Source organism: Ranitomeya imitator, chromosome 6 (genome assembly GCF_032444005.1).
Source record: "Ranitomeya imitator isolate aRanImi1 chromosome 6, aRanImi1.pri, whole genome shotgun sequence".
NCBI classification, from domain to species: domain Eukaryota; kingdom Metazoa; phylum Chordata; class Amphibia; order Anura; family Dendrobatidae; genus Ranitomeya; species Ranitomeya imitator.
This window is the reverse complement of record NC_091287.1, coordinates 307,867,521-307,885,253: the sequence shown is the minus strand read 5'-3', so window position 1 is coordinate 307,885,253 and position 17,733 is coordinate 307,867,521. Positions and strand designations below refer to the sequence as shown.

At 42.0% G+C, this 17,733-nt stretch overlaps 1 protein-coding gene across 1 annotated transcript in view; it reads right to left on the bottom strand.

The window, feature by feature from the left end:
• PXDC1 (PX domain containing 1) overlaps positions 1–17,733 on the bottom strand; it is a 74,499-nt gene that overhangs the window by 3,237 nt on the left and 53,529 nt on the right. The window contains exon 4 of the mRNA XM_069730724.1: positions 10,899–11,010. Coding sequence (XP_069586825.1) covers positions 10,899–11,010 — 112 coding nt within the window. The remainder of the gene's footprint in view (positions 1–10,898; positions 11,011–17,733) is intronic.

The window sequence follows — 17,733 nt, the reverse complement described above, 5'->3', positions numbered from 1 at the left end:
GCAGAGTGCTGGACACAGATGGGGCAGGATTGGACACAGATGGGGCAGAGTGCTGGACACAGATGGGGCAGAGTGCTGGACACAGATGGGGCAGAGTGCTGGACAGAGATGGGGCAGAGTGCTGGACAGAGATGGGGCAGAGTGCTGGACAGAGATGGGGCAGAGTGCTGGACAGAGATGGGGCAGAGTGCTGGACAGAGATGGGGCAGAGTGCTGGACAGAGATGAGGCAGGATTGGAAACAGATGGGGCAGAGTGCTGGACACAGATGGGGCAGGATTGGACACAGACGGGGCAGAGTACTGGACACAGACGGGGCAGGATTGGACACAGACGGGGCAGAGTGCTGGACAGAGATGGGGCAGGATTGGACACAGATGGGGCAGAGTGCTGGACACAGATGGGGCAGAGTGCTGGACACAGATGGGGCAGAGTGCTGGACACAGATGGGGCAGAGTGCTGGACACAGATGGGGCAGGATTGGACACAGATGGGGCAGAGTGCTGGACAGAGATGGGGCAGAGTGCTGGACAGAGATGGGGCAGAGTGCTGGACAGAGATGGGGCAGAGTGCTGGACAGAGATGGGGCAGAGTGCTGGACAGAGATGGGGCAGAGTGCTGGACAGAGATGGGGCAGAGTGCTGGACAGAGATGGGGCAGAGTGCTGGACAGAGATGAGGCAGGATTGGAAACAGATGGGGCAGAGTGCTGGACACAGATGGGGCAGGATTGGACACAGACGGGGCAGAGTACTGGACACAGATGGGGCAGGATTGGACACAGATGGGGCAGAGTGCTGGACACAGATGGGGCAGGATTGGACACAGATGGGGCAGAGTGCTGGACACAGATGGGGCAGAGTGCTGGACACAGATGGGGCAGAGTGCTGGACACAGATGGGGCAGAGTGCTGGACACAGATGGGGCAGAGTGCTGGACACAGATGGGGCAGGATTGGACACAGATGGGGCAGAGTGCTGGACACAGATGGGGCAGGATTGGACACAGATGGGGCAGAGTGCTGGACACAGATGGGGCAGGATTGGACAGTTGGGGCAGAGTGCTGGACACAGATGGGGCAGAGTGCTGAACACAGATGGGGCAGAGTGGTGGACACAGATAGGGCAGGATTGGACACAGATGGGGCAGAGTGCTGGACAGAGATGGGGCAGAGTGCTGGACAGAGATGGGGCAGAGTGCTGGACAGAGATGGGGCAGAGTGCTGGACAGAGATGGGGCAGAGTGCTGGACAGAGATGGGGCAGAGTGCTGGACAGAGATGAGGCAGGATTGGAAACAGATGGGGCAGAGTGCTGGACACAGATGGGGCAGAGTACTGGACACAGATGGGGCAGGATTGGACACAGATGGGGCAGAGTGCTGGACACAGATGGGGCAGGATTGGACACAGATGGGGCAGAGTGCTGGACACAGATGGGGCAGAGTGCTGGACACAGATGGGCAGAGTGCTGGACACAGATGGGGCAGAGTGCTGGACACAGATGGGGCAGAGTGCTGGACACAGATGGGGCAGAGTGCTGGACACAGACGGGGCAGAGTGCTGGACACAGATGGGGCAGGATTGGACACAGATGGGGCAGAGTGCTGGACACAGATGGGGCAGGATTGGACACAGATGGGGCAGAGTGCTGGACACAGATGGGGCAGGATTGGACAGTTGGGGCAGAGTGCTGGACACAGATGGGGCAGAGTGCTGGACACAGATGGGGCAGAGTGCTGGACACAGATGGGGCAGAGTGCTGGACACAGATGGGGCAGAGTGCTGGACACAGATGGGGCAGAGTGCTGGACACAGATGGGGCAGAGTGCTGGACACAGATGGGGCAGGATTGGAAACAGATGGGGCAGAATGGAGACAGATGGGGCAAGATTGGAGACAGATGGGGCAGGATGGATACGATGGAGACAGATGGGGCAGGATGGGGAGATCATATGGGGCAGAATGGATACTCATGAGGGCAGGATGGGAGAACATATGGCTGGAGCCTGGAATGAGACACACGGGGGCTAGGATGGCGAATATTACCATAGGGGCTAATTAAGGGATATTATTATTGCAGTGATGTATTTATTTTATTTTTTGAGTATACTGTTTTAAATGGGGGGGCGGTCCTGTTACTGTGTAGAGTGTTACTATGTTGCCTTCTTCATGTGGTGTAATGTAGAAGTTGGGAAAATTAAGTAATGTGTTCTACAAGCGGAACTCGAGATAACTGTTTTATTTCCTGCAGAGACGAGTCCTGGCTGGATGAAGTGATGGCGGTCTGTGCTGGATGAAAGATGAAGGACTTCACCTAGAGACGTCACTGGTGAGTCAGTGTTACCTATACACTGACACTATACACTGTATACTATATACAGAGGTCCTGTGTACAATGTCACCAGTGATCACTGTATTACCTATACATTATATACAGAGCTCCTGTGTGTAATGTCACCGGTGATCACTGTATTACCTGTACACAGACACTGCTTACTAATTACAGATCTCCTGTGCATAACGGCACTGATGGTGATAGTATTGTGGTTTTTTTTTATTACTGATCAGTATTGTAGTATTCAGTCATTGGTGGTAATATGCGGTCTGGTCATGGTGTAGCGGTATTTGTTCCTTGTATTTTATATTATTCGATCACTGTGGTGGTAATATGTCATCTGGTCATAGTGCTGTGGTATTTGTTCCTTGTATGTAGTATTATAGGTCATTTTAAAAATTGAAAAATAAATAAAAATATACCTAAATTGTATTGCATATTTTAACAAATATTTAATAGGTTACAGCAGAGTAGGGCCCGGCCAAAAGTGTCTACCGTGTTGTGGTGGCGGCTTAAAAAATCTTTTGGCCAAAACAAAAGCTGCCGGCTATGTGTGTGATCTGGTGATGGGAACTGTCAATGTGTGATAGGTGAGAAGTGGAGATTTTCCAAGAGAGAGCGGTGGGACTGTGGACAGTTCGAGGGGTGGAGCCTGGAGGCGGGGCTGGGGTGGAGCCTGGGCGGAGTTTCAAGGGGGCCCCGAAAATTTTGCCAGTATGGGGCCCCAAAATTTCTAGTGGCAGCCCTGTATGGATCTCTGTAATGCCTGTCTGTGTGGATAACACAATTTATCCATGATATTATCGTTTTTTCCTACATTATTTTGTTTATTGATTTTCACAACAATAAATTCCAGAACTGTAAATGCTGAATTTAATAGAGGAGTGTCAATAGAGCAATGCCAGAGATGCCTGCCATAGGAATAGGCATCTTTTGTGTCACTATAAATATGTGTTGTAGTGGTGGTTAAAATAATCTTGAGAACACCTCACAATATTGTCTTGCCATGAGGACCAATAGAGAGTTGCATTATAAACCTTGGACCTGTACATTATATTCTTCCTTGTTTTCAGGTATTGTTGGGGTATGGACTTGGTGGTGGAACCCAAGTCCATAAAGTACAATGTGTACTCTGGACAACAGTGCTCAGGATTATCAGTCTTCTACTAAAAGTAGAATAATTTACAGTGGGTATGGAAAGTGTTCAGAATTGGTAAATTCAAAAAAGTTCATTTTTTTCTCATTAATGTTCAGTCTACACCCCATCTTGACTGAAAAAAAATAGAAATGTAGAAATTTTTGCAAATGTATTAAAAAAGAAAAACTGAAATATCACATGGTCATAAGTATTCAGACCCTTTGCTCAGACACTCATATTTAAGTCACATGCTGTCCATTTCCTTGTGATCCTCCTTGAGATGGTTCTACTCCTTCATTGGAGTCCAGCTGTGTTTAATTAAACTGATAGGACTTGATTTGGAAAGGCACACACCTGTCTATATAAGACCTCACAGCTCACAGTGCATGTCAGACCAAATGAGAATCATGAGGTCAAAGGAACTGGCCAAGGAGCTCAGAGACAGAATTGTGGCAAGGCACAGATCTGGCCAAGGTTACAAAAGAATTTCTGCAGTATTCAAGGTTCCTAAGAGCACAGTGGCCTCCATAATCCTTAAATGGAAGTTTGGGACCACCAGAAGTCTTCCTAGACCTGGCCATCTAGCCAAACTGAGCAATCATGGGAGAAGAGCCTTGGTGAGAGAGGTAAAGAAGAACCCCAAGATCACTGTTGGGGAGCTCCAGAGATGCAGTAGGGAGAAAGTTCCACAAAGTCAACTATCACTGCATCCCTCCACCTGTGTTACTAACTGTAACTGTGCTATAATCTCTTAAATGCTCTGCAGGACTGGTATCTACCACTATATGGTCACCATAGGGCAGTAATATCAGTGGTGTTGTTTGTACAGAGATATTTTTTAGCAACATTGCGGTCATCTGCTAAGTTTCTTCAACATCTTTTATCAAGGTGCATCACATAGTTGTAATCAGGGTTACCTGGTTAGGGGCCCACTCAGAATTCCCCCCCCGAACCAAAATCCTAGCTACACCTCGGCCAACTACCATTACCCAGATTGCCAGTGCACCAGGCAGTTGTGAATAGCAGAGGCAAAGAGACAGAATTGGCACATCTAATGCGATGCGCCACTTCTGGGGCCGCTGTGGGCTAGTATTTTTAGGCTGGGTAGGGCCCAGTAACCATTGTGAGATAGTGAGGGGGAATCACATACGAGGGCCGGTATGTGTCCCCCAGGATGCGTATAGAGATATAGTAAACCTGCTGGAGCACATTGTGATTGCAGCAAAATGTCTGTGATTACAAGGCAATGTAAAAGTGAGAAAACCCGACACAGCCTTTTATTTTTGGACAGATTTACAGGTTTGGTTGTGGGGCAAATCCCTTCCTCCACTTAGGGTTTTGGGAGTGGCTCTATGTCCACGATTCCCATTTAATCTCTCAGCTTTTTCTCGGGGGTGTCAGTTTTAGTTTTGCAAGCTGCAGAGCAGGAGGCTCTGTGCAACCCAGGCCTGTGGGAAGCTAACACAGAGCCAAGGACTTCAAAGCTGCTGATGCACCGAAGAGATACAGCGGTGCAATGGGTTTGAACACGGACTGTTTGTGTGTTTTCTGGAGTAAAGACATTTTATGTTGAACGTTCTGTAGTCCCTGCCTATCTGTCACACTGTGTGAACCCCGCTGCACTACGCTGAGTACCTTCCCAGCCTGATATCAGCTCACAGCTGTCTGCTATCTACTATATATATCTATGTGTATCTTTGAATATCTTTAACAAATAAAAATGTTTAATTTCTATTCTGGTACGTCTCACACGGACGACACACGGATGTTACACCTATATCATCTGTGTGCACGTGTTCGGTACGTATTATCATTTGTGCTGCCGGAAAAGAACGAACATGTCTATGTGTGCGCCACACGGACACACATTCCGTTTGGAAACATGGACATGTGCACAGCCCCATAGATTACAATGGGTGTGCGTGTCTCCAGTACGCGTGAAAACGGACACTACACGTACCGCAAACACGTACATATGAAGGGGCCCTGAAAGTGATCATAAAAGGGACTTTCTCAAGCAAAGTGTGCTATACCATAACGGTGCAACCTCTATTGTGTGTATGACTAAATCTGACCCTTCTCTAGTCTTGATACATTAATAAGTCCCTAAACTGTCAATGTCCCTCTTCTTAGCAATGATAAGAATAGACCTATCTGCATTCCTAACAATTTGTGGGCAGAGCAGTAATCAATTCTCGACAATCTGTTGCAAACCACTTTGACATTTACAGATGAAGCTTGCTAAGATATTTCTAAGCACGTTCGCAGATGAAGCACTTGGGATTAAAGAAGGAGTCTGAACAAAGCTGAGGTTGCCTGGTGCCCATAAGATTAGATTCTAATATTCCACCATGACAAATTGTGAAGATCTTCTCTGGCACTTCAGAAAGCTTTGTATGGGTTTATTTCATTATGCTGAATTCTAGTTTCCCTTTAATGGGTCTGCTGTCAGCTATTCTGTATCTGAGCTATATACACATATGAGGCACAGAATAAGAATGTAGCATATCATCTTTTAGCACCTCTATAGACTGATATTGGTGTGATTTGTGTTGTAGATGTAGTTATTTTCTGCATCTAATGCACGAGTCATGATGTGAGATGCAGTATATAACGCTGGCCATACTCAGCCAGTCCTCCAATCCCAGCCATCCCATGCATGCTATGCTCGGCCAACATTCAGATCCAGTGTATAGGGGTCTTTATGCTAAGGGCGGAATGTGTTTTCCAGCACGCACCTTAACGTGCCATAGGCCCCTCTAAACCAATGCGTTCCTTAGGTCTCTACTTAACCAATATGCATTCCATTAATTTAATTATAAGATTGCGTAGCAGGCTGTCATCTATACAGAGGAACAGTGTAAAGAAATTGTATTCTATGAATAGGCAATCATTCAGACATCCCCTGAACATATACATGACAGTGGCCACAAATGCTCCTTTTTGTAAGATATCCTCATGCCTTCTCTGTGGGCCATTATCACTTTCCTATTGACCATTCTGCCACTGGCTTTTGACTGTACAACAATCTGTAAATATAAATATATATATATATATATATTTATATATTGTAATGGGTCATATAGATGTCAAGATGGATGACAACACTTTAAAATAACAGAAGATGCCTTTTTTCCACTTTGCTATGACACAAAGTGTCATAACATAAAATAATATATACCAGTGACATGCTGTTGCCTATTGTCCAACTGTACAAAAAAAAAAAAAACCCTGCAAGATAGCCTTATGCACTGGCTTTTTATAGGACAATGAGATCTGAAAGTCTTCCTATAAAATATAAAAGTATATGCTGAAGCATAATTCTCCCTATGGGGACGATAAAAAGAACACTCTTGGTCTCCACGGGATGAATGGAGTTGTACTGAAATATGCATAAAGTATAAGCAAGGAGCGTCTCCTGGCCTATAGGAGGACTTTGGCGCTTGAATGCAGTCTGCACAGAGCCTCATAGACGCCATTTCTCAATGATTATAATATTGTGGAATATAATGCAAATAGGCCACAACATTCGACCACGGGAATACCTCTTTTAAATGGAACCTGTCACCAAATTTTCTCTGTTTAAACGCATGCCACCAGTACAGTTTGAATTGTCCCATATGGTATGATGATGAGCACCAGGTGGTCTGATGGGTGTAGCTGGCACCATGCTCCGTACAACCTTTTTACCTACTAATGCAGCCACTAATCAGAAGACTGGTGCAAATGCAATGGGTTACTTTCCAATGGACAAAAAGTAGATCACATCAGTTCACCAGATCCGTTAACTGGATAATTCTTGTAGGGTGTGGTGCATGGAGGGGACCATGGGCTGGTCCCAAGGCAGGAACAATTGTATATAAGAGTAGAAGATTTGGGAAACAAAATGTATAAAACCATCATTTATTACTTTAATCTTAAAATTATAAAGATAAGGAATAAAAAATAGAATCACTCGGCTTTCGCGTTTTGAGCACTATAGCTTAGTGCTCGACACACGATTTATTCTATTTTTTTATTCCTTCTCTTTAATCCGTCCTTTGTTTTCTCCTTTCCGGTTTAAGCTATGTGGGGCGGCAGGTGTACAATAGAAGTTGGAAAGAATTTTAAAAAACATTAAGAACATGATGCCGCTGTGACATCCTGATGACAGGTTCTAGTTGCTACATTGAAGAACCTTTTAAAAAAAAAAACGTATGCAATACCTAAATATCAATGACATTTTTCAGTATTGGAGCTGCAACATTAGTGAGGTGTATTAGAGACATGTCGTCATGTTGACACCTCCTTGAATTGCAAGATCAAACGTCCATTTTTTTCCCTCTATGCTGGAAACACAGCTCATACTCAATCAGCGCAGAAATGCTCAGTATCATGTCAAGGAGTCACATAGCATTCAAAGAATGTCCTGAGAGCATCAAAGAGGTGACCTGCTGTTGATCCAGTGGCACTGGCATGTCTCATGCTGAGAGAGGCACATAACCCTGCTCAGTAGCTGCTCTACCCTGCGCAGCGCAGAAAGTAATTACTCCAATCAATCTGCTACATTGTAATCAGACAGCCAGCAGGTGTAAGGAATAATATTAAGCGAGTAATGCTGTATTTCACAGCTCGGAGTGATGAGAGCTCTTAGACACAAATCACTTATACAGCGAAAGCGTCTGGCTTATATGATAATCTTCCCCTGTCTGCCACATAATGTTGGGTTCTCAACTAGAAGGTCTTGGGATCTGATCCCTGCCTTACTTCTGTCCTATACTGTGCAGCAGAAGACGAGGTTATTCAGGATGTACACTGAACATTGCTATGTATCCCAAGAGCAAGGGCATGTATCTACATAATGGGAAAATGATGTTTGTGGGGTTTCCTATGGATTTAGGTGTAAAATAATTTACGGTAGTTATGAAACATACGGGTGACCTTCTGTAGCTACCTGTGATATGAAGGTAAAATAGGTTGTCAGACACGTTTGTTACATCCCACCAATGTATTCACTTAATCACTTCATCTCAGTCCCCCCACTGTACGTGTGCTCAATAGAAGGAGGGGAGTAAATCTACTGCCGGATACCTATAGTAGTGGTTTTACCTCATTAAAAAGCAAGATTTATTTCAATATGTCCAATCTTTTTGTTCTTTCCACCAACTTTCCTACATTTGCCAATGTATTCACCTAACCACTTAATCTCAGTCCCCCCACTGTACGTGTGCTCAACAGAAGGAGGGAGTAAATCGCTGCCGGATACCTATAGCTGCCGGATACCTATAGTAGTGGTTTTGCCTCATTAAAAAGCAATATTTATTTCAATATGTCTAATCTTTTTGTTCTTTCCACCAACTTTCCTACAATTGCCATGAAGACAGAATCGAGACATCACCACTCTCAGCAGAAGGTTATTCAGTCCCGCCAAAATTGGCGTGCTCAGACTACATTCATCTAATACCTATTAGATGGCAAACTAAAGGGAATGTTCCATCAGAAAATAACCTATTGTTCATGACTTTGTGTTAAATGTATTTTTAAAAAAAAAAAAAAAACAGGCAATGTATTTTTTAAAATACATCATGATCTTTATTAAAAAAATAATATAAAATAAATAGTAATCTAGCAATGTTTACAGAGGCCCCTGGAATTTTTTTAGGTTTACATTTCCTGTCACTTCATGAAGAGTTTTTAGTTTTCAGCAAATTCCTTATCATCAGAAGCAGGTAACACCTCTATACACAACTGATAACACAGGATCCACCAGTGGCAATAAGCGAGTTCACACCTCCCCCTTACTTCATAATGATTATTGCACACACTTATTAGAGGCTTCAGTACAAAAGATAGCGTCAGAGTCTGTTCATTGCTGTTAATGTACTTGTATTGTTTCTTAAAACAACAGGAAGTTAGGCCTCAATTCATGAAAGTGTTTTCACCAGATGTCACGACTCTGTTATCAGGTGTCCCGGGACCAGGGGTTCCTTCTCTGTCCCTACCGCCCTAGCTAGCCCTGTTCCTCGGATTACTTCTGATGGTGAAGATGCTGGGGCAATGCACCTTGGCTTAGCTTCTAAATCCGCCCTCAGTCTGTACCCTTTCTCCACCCAGGGAAGAGGGGAGTAGTAGTGTACCATAACACACCAAACAGACTAACAAAGTGATACGAACAGGGGTAATGAAAAATACCAAACATACAAATATACACACACAAAAATAACAGAGGGATGCACCGGGGAGTGGAGGATGGGGTTAAACCAAAGTAGGAGAAGAAAAGAAATTATCACACACTCAAAACCTAGCAACTGTCACATTTAAATCCACTAACCACCTACTCTAATAACCACCAACAACCTCCCCAGCCAGGCAGCAAAAGCCAGCTGTGACAATGAATGCTAGCCAGGCCCTGTTTATGTTGGAGATGGGAGTGGCTAATAGTGCATAGCTGAGCCTAAATGCAGGAAAGCTTCCAAGAACTCTCAACTGAGAAGATTAACTACTGCACTGCTAAAAGAAACTTGCACAGTTTAATATGAAGGTGAAGTGCTTCTAATCAGTGCACGTGTAGGAGAAATCAGTCACTGCGGTATTCTTGCTCCTCTCTGTTGCGGTAAACCTGTGACAGCAGATTTCTAAAACAAAACGCTTTGAAGAGTGGTAAAACTTTTGTGCAACTCATAGTTGTGCAAAAACGTAGTGACTTTTGGTGTTTTCATGCTAAGTCCAGACCAGATCTGCCAAAGCTGGTGGAGCATAGGTGGGCTGGGGTGTGATGAAGCGAGCCCTACAAATTCTTAAAAGGTTTTGCCACCTTAGAGGCATAAATTATAGAGGAACATTTCTGGTAAGGTGCACACCAGTGACAACATGCCCCATATTCGTTAACTGGCGTGCAGCTCTTAATGAATTAGGTGCATTAGTCCTACACACCCATCATTAAGACTGGCTTACGGAAAGTCAATAATTAATCCATGCGTTAGAGTCTAAAAAAAAAAAAAAAAAAAAACAGTGCCTAGTGTGAAAATTGAACAATAAAACATTGTTAAAATTAAAAGAAATAAACAATATATTTGACTCAAAACTGTAATTTAAATAAATAGATCACTTTCTGATGACACATTCCTTTGAAGCCAGTGCTGCAGACACATTGAGAACAAATAGCCCTTATATGCAAGGACATTGGAAGAAACACCATTTTCTCATTTTCCTGGATCCCTCTGAATATGATAAGAGAGAAAACCTCTTCCTTTTCCTATAAATCAGTGACAGCAGGAAACTTTTCATGTTGGATTTTAATGCTGGGTAGTAAGAATACATTTTCCTAGGCTGTGAAATGAGTGGGCATATCTAGGTAAGGTCACTGCTTAGAGCTTGTAAAACACCCTGGCCAGGAGACAAAGATAAGAATAGGTTTTATTGCTAAAACCGGTATGCGGCATACTCACAAATGATCTGTTGAGTCTACATCCAAGTCGGGATCTTTCACATGTGGAAGGTTGTGGTCAATGACTATTGTTTCTGTGTTTGCTAAGCAAAATCCATTGGAACGCATGATTTCTGAAACATAATAAAAAGAAACTTAATATGGATAAAAATACTGGTATTTCAACATTTTTTCTTCCCATTGTATTAGGTCATAGTCACATTTTGTTTATATATCTACAAAACCAGAAATGCACAAAAAATGTAACAATAATAAATTAGTATTCAGTTATGTAGCACTTTACGTGTCAAAGCGTACAAATAAAAAACTATCAGATATTAAAGAGTAATAACACATAAGGCTACTTTCACACTAGCGTCGGATTCGGCCCATCGCATTGCGTCGGGCCGAGATTCCGACGCTAGCGTTTGTTGTGCCGCACAACGGGTGCAGCGGATGCATTTCTCCGGTGCATCCGCTGCCCCATTGTGAGGTGCGGGGAGGTGGGGCGGAGTAACGGCCGCGCATGTGCGGTCGGAAAAAGCGGTCCGTCGGCTGCAAAAAAACATTACATTTAACGTTTTTTGCTCCCGGCGGTCCGCCACAACACGGCGCAACCGTCCCAAGACGGTTGCGACGTGTGTCAATACGTCGCAATGCGTCAGTAATGTAACTCTATGGGGCAAAAACGCATCCTGCAAACAACTTTAAGTAACAACCACAGGTATACCAATCACTGAATGCCAATAAATGATAGTGTAAATATAAAATAAAATAAAATATATATCCTAGTGTCAGTGGCTAGTGTCCTGTGAAGAAGGAAGTGTGAGAGACACCAACGTACCAGAGGAGAACAACCACAACCGATATATGGAACAATCCAAGAAAAAGCCGCCAGGCAGGGATATAAATATAAGAATGTCTTTATTATATATAGTTTGGCAATTATTAACAATAATAAAAAATCAAAACATGTGCGCACAAGAGGACAATATTATTATTAAAACAATATAAAAAATGGTATAGGCTGACCCACAAAAAGTATATAAATATAGAGTAACAGGTTCATACACCCCTAAAAGTAATGTCAATAGCTAAGATCATATGGCCAAGAAATTGCATATACCTATCATGGACGTTTTGTAATATGTGCAAAATATAACAAAGATCACATTTACCAGATGTACCTGCAAAGCTGCAATATAAAGTGCAAAAATATAATGTGCAAAAGAAGTAAAAATAATAAATAATTTTTTTTTTTTATTAATCTAGCATATAATATAATTAACCATATGGCCCAAAATTTTACATATACCTATCAATATGTGCAAAGAATTTACGTGCAATACTGCAATATAAGGTGCAAAAAAAAGGGGGGAAGGAATTAATCTGAAAATTATATGTTAATATGGCATTTTATAATATGCCATAAGGTGTATAGTGCAAAAAGTGCAATGTGCAATATTATACAAGGACCATCTGAATTATAACTACCACAAAAAAGTGCATAAACCTACCACACACAAGATTAGTGGCAATGTACAACTAAGCTAAAATCTGCAAGAAGTGCCAAGAGTGGGCATATGTAAATAACTGGGCGTCTTTTGACAGCATTAAACATCCCATGCGATACAACTGCACAAACGCCCAGTTATTTACATATGCCCACTCTTGGCACTTCTTGCAGATTTTAGCTTAGTTGTACATTGCCACTAATCTTGTGTGTGGTAGGTTTATGCACTTTTTTGTGGTAGTCATAATTCAGATGGTCCTTGTATAATATTGCACATTGCACTTTTTGCACTAAACACCTTATGGCATATTATAAAATGCCATATTAACATATAATTTTCAGATTAATTCCTTCCCCCCTTTTTTTTGCACCTTATATTGCAGTATTGCACGTAAATTCTTTGCACATATTGATAGGTATATGTAAAATTTTGGGCCATATGGTTAATTATATTATATGCTAGATTAATAAAAAAAAAATTTTATTTATTATTTTTACTTCTTTTGCACATTATATTTTTGCACTTTATATTGCAGCTTTGCAGGTACATCTGGTAAATGTGATCTTTGTTATATTTTGCACATATTACAAAACGTCCATGATAGGTATATGCAATTTCTGGGCCATATGATCTTAGCTATTGACATTACTTTTAGGGGTGTATGAACCTGTTACTCTATATTTATATACTTTTTGTGGGTCAGCCTATACCATTTTTTTATATTGTTTTAATAATTAATAATATTGTCCTCTTGTGCGCACATGTTTTGATTTTTTATTATCTAATATATAATTGCCTAGAATACTACTTCCTGCAATTTGTGCCAACTTCCGTGGCTTTGTCCGGAGCTAATGTCCGGAGCTAATGTCCGGAGCTAATGTGCGGAGATAATGTCCGGAGCTAATGTCCGGAGCTAATGTCCGGAGCTAAGTGACGTCAACAGTGTCCAGTGTCTGATTGGTTGCCGCCTGCTGCGAGCGACCAATCAGAAACGTGCCGTACTGTGACACACTCCGCCCGCCATTTTGGTGTGATTTTTGAATTTTTACCTCACAGCAAGTTTCTACTGCGTGGAGGCGGGCCCAGTGACGTTGCTCTTCAAGCTCCTGCCGAATTTCGTCAAAAAAATGATAATACCATTTACCAAAACTATATATATTTAGTTGTGAAGTGGTTCAGTGACATTTTCACACCAATTTTGAACTTTTGTTTGGTGTTTTCTCCATATACTGCCTATTATTTTTGTTCTTTCTTACTATTATTTATTAATTGTATTATTCTTACATTTGAATAAATAAAGTATATATGGATTCTAGACTCCCGATTCTTTAGAATCGGGCTGCCATCTAGTTAATAATTTTTTTCAAATAAAAAAAATAACAGAATACTCCACAACCAAAATACATAAACCCAACACGCCCCTGGAATAAGCCAGCGGAGAAATGCGCGTTGGGGGGGGTGGGGAGTCCACTCTGCTACTAAATTGAGGTATTAGTATGTGAACTTTTGTAACCTAATCTCCCCCCACTGTTGGGTTTATGCATTTTGGTTTTGGAGTATATTATACAGGTTCATGATTATTGGCAATGAGAATTTGACTTAAAAGTGCTTTAGTGGTGGTGCAATTGCCTAGGGGACATTGTTATGTGATATGTGATCTATTGTATATTTTATTAATATGTATAATTGAACTCACTCAGTTTCACCTTCCTCTTCCTCCTGTTTTGAGTTATACCCTTGTCCCAATTTTTTGGCTATTCATTTTCTTTATTAATTGAGTATATTTATTTATTTTGTGGTACTCCCCTTTCAGGCACTCTGTTACTGTTATTTTTGAAAAAATTATTATTAATAAAGCTTTATATATTTTATGCATCTCTTCATTTTTCCTGGAGCTACCAGGCACCAGGATTTGTGCTTATGCTTGATTTGAAGTGCCATTTGGTTTACTTTAGTGGATGCTTTTGTGTTAATCGTTGAGATAAGTGGAGTTTCACAAAAGGTGAAATGTCCAGCCATCTTTGTAATAAATAAGTTTTTCATGTAAAGCTGCAGGAAGCAGTCACAAGCCAGTACCTGTTTAGGTCTCATACAAAGTGCTACTGAGTGCATGAAATATGTGAGAAACTGATGATTGTCCTGCAAAAAGGGTGCTTGTTATGGCATATTTAAAACTCTGGACACTGGAAATTAATCTGATTTATCTGTGTTATTACAATACAGAAACACGATGCAACAACAAAAATGTCTTGGAGATGGGGATGGAAGGTTCGGATTATGGAGGATAAGTTTTATCATTGGCAGAATGGAGGGCAGGGTGGTAGACAATGATGTGGGAGGACATATCGGGCGGTGAAGAAGTTGAGAGCTTTGCGATTCAAATTGAGAATTTTATGTTGCATTCTATACTGGATGGGCAACCAGTGCAATGACTGACACAGTGGAGGCACCAGTGTAGTGGCTGGACAGAATCTGTTTCTGGCTGCTGCTTCAGGACAGATTGGAGAGTGCAGTGGAGAACTGATTAGCAGAGAGTTGCAGTAGTTCAGAAGAGGAGGAATAAGAGCAACAATAAGTTTTTGCAGTTTCACTGGTAGAACAAAGGTGGATTCTGGAGATTTTTGTGAGCTGCAGATGATAATGAATCAGTGATTGGATATAGGGAATGAAGGAAACATACAAATCAAATACAACCCCCCAAAAAACTAGGTGTGCTGTTTGGACATGTGTTACCATTTATATTGATGGGATTTGTTATGACTGAATCCTGATCTAATCCACAAAACATCAAATTACTGTAAACTTGTAGGTTATTAGATCACTACAGGAATCGGTATGCTTTTTGTAGCCAGGAGTTAAAGGGATGGTTTTGTTAGAATATATTAACCCCTTTACCCCCAAGGGTGGTTTGCACGTCAATGACCAGGCCAATTTTTACAATTCTGACCACTGTCCCTTTATGAGGTTATAACTCCGAAACGCTTCAACGGATCCTGGTGATTCTGACATTGTTTTCTCGTGACATATTGTACTTCATGATAGTGGTAAAATTTCTTTGATAGTACCTGCGTTTATTTGTGAAAAAAACGGAAATTTGGCGAAAATTTTGAAAATTTCGCAATTTTCAAACTTTGAATTTTTATGCAATTAAATCACAGAGATATGTCACACAAAATACTTAATAAGTAACATTTCCCACATGTCTCCTTTACATCAGCATAATTTTGGAACCAATTTTTTTTTTTGTTAGGGAGTTATAAGGGTTAAAAGTTGACCAGCAATTTCTCATTTTTACAACACCATTTTTTTTTAGGGACCACGTCTCATTTGAAGTCATTTTGAGGGGTCTATATGATAGAAAATGCCCAAGTGTGACACCATTCTAAAAACTGCACCCCTCAAGGTGCTCAAAACCACATTCAAGAAGTTTATTAACCCTTCAGGTGTTTAATAGGAATTTTTGGAATGTTTAAATAAAAATGAACATTTAACTTTTTTACACAAAAAATTTACTTCAGCTCCAATTTGTTTTATTTTACCAAGGGTAACAGGAGAAAATGGACCCCAAAAGTTGTTGTCCAATTTGTCCTGAGTACGCTGATACCCCATATGTGGCAGTAAACCACTGTTTGGGTGCATGGGAGAGCTCGGAAGGGAAGGAGCGCCGTTTGACTTTTCAATGCAAAATTGACAGGAATTGAGATGGGACGCCATGTTGCGTTTGGAGAGCCCCTGATGTGCCTAAACATTGAAACCCCCCACAAGTGACACCATTTTGGAAAGTAGACCCCCTAAGGAACTTATCTAGAGGTGTGGTGAGCACTTTGACCCACCAAGTGCTTCACAGAAGTTTATAATGCAGAACCGTAAAAATAAAAAATCATATTTTTTCACAAAAATTATATTTTTGCCCCCAATTTTCTATTTTTCCAAGGGTAAGAGAAGAAATTGGACCTCAAAAGTTGTTGTCCCATTTGTCCTGAGTACGCTGATACCCCATATGTGGCAGTAAACCACTGTTTGGGCGCATGGGAGAGCTCGGAAGGGAAGGAGCGCCGTTTGACTTTTCAATGCAAAATTGACCGGAATTGAGATGGGACGCCATGTTGCGTTTGGAGAGCCACTGATGTGCCTAAACATTGAAACCCCCCACAAGTGACACCATTTTGGAAAGTAGACCCCCTAAGGAACTTATCTGGATGTGTGGTGAGCACTTTGACCCACCAAGGGCTTCACAGAAGTTTATAATGCAGAGCCATAAAAATAAAACAAAATTTTTTTCCCACAAAAATTATTTTTAACCCCCAGTTTTGTATTTTCCCTAGGGTAACAGGAGAAATTGGACCCCAAAAGTTGTTGTCCAATTTGTCCTGAGTACGCTGATACCCCATATGTGGGGGGGAACCACCGTTTGGGCGCATGGGAGGGCTCGGAAGGGAAGGAGCGCCATTTGGAATGCAGACTTAGATGGAATGGTCTGCAGGCGTCACATTGCGTTTGCAGAGCCCCTAATGTACCTAAACAGTAGAAACCCCCCACAAGTGACACCATTTTGGAAAGTAGACCCCCTAAGGAACTCATCTTGATGTGTTGTGAGAGCTTTGAACCCCCAAGTATTTCACTACAGTTTATAACACAGAGCCGTGCAAATAAAAAATATTTTTTTTCCACAAAAATTATATTTTAGCCCCCAGTTTTGCATTTTTCCAAGGTTAGCAGTAGAAATTGGACCCTAAATGTTGTTGTCCAATTTGTCCTGAGTACGCTGATACCCGATGTGTGGGGGGGAGCCACCGTTTGGGCGCATGGGAGGGCTCGGAAGGGAAGGAGCATCATTTGGAATGCAGACTTAGATGGATTGGTCTGCAGGCGTCACATTGCGTTTGCAGAGCCCCTAATGTACCTAAACAGTAGAAACCCCCCACAAGTTACCCCATATTGGAAACTAGACCCCTCAATGAACTTATCTAGATGTGTTGTGAGAACTTTGAACCCCCAAGTGTTTCACTACAGTTTATAACGCAGAGCCGTGAAAATAAAAAATCTTTTTGTTTTCCCACAAAAATTATTTTTTAGCCCCCAGTTTTGTATTTTCCCAAGGGTAACAGGAGAAATTGGTCCACAAAAGTTGTTGTCCAATTTGTCCTGAGTGCGCTGATACCCCATATGTGAGGGTAAACCCCTGTTTGGGCACACAGGAGAGCTCGGAAGGGAAGGAGCACTGTTTTACTTTTTCAACGCAGAATTGGCTGGAATTGAGATCGGACGCCATGTCGTGTTTGGAGAGCCCCTGATGTGCCGAAACAGTGGAAACCCCCCAATTATAACTGAAACCCTAATCTA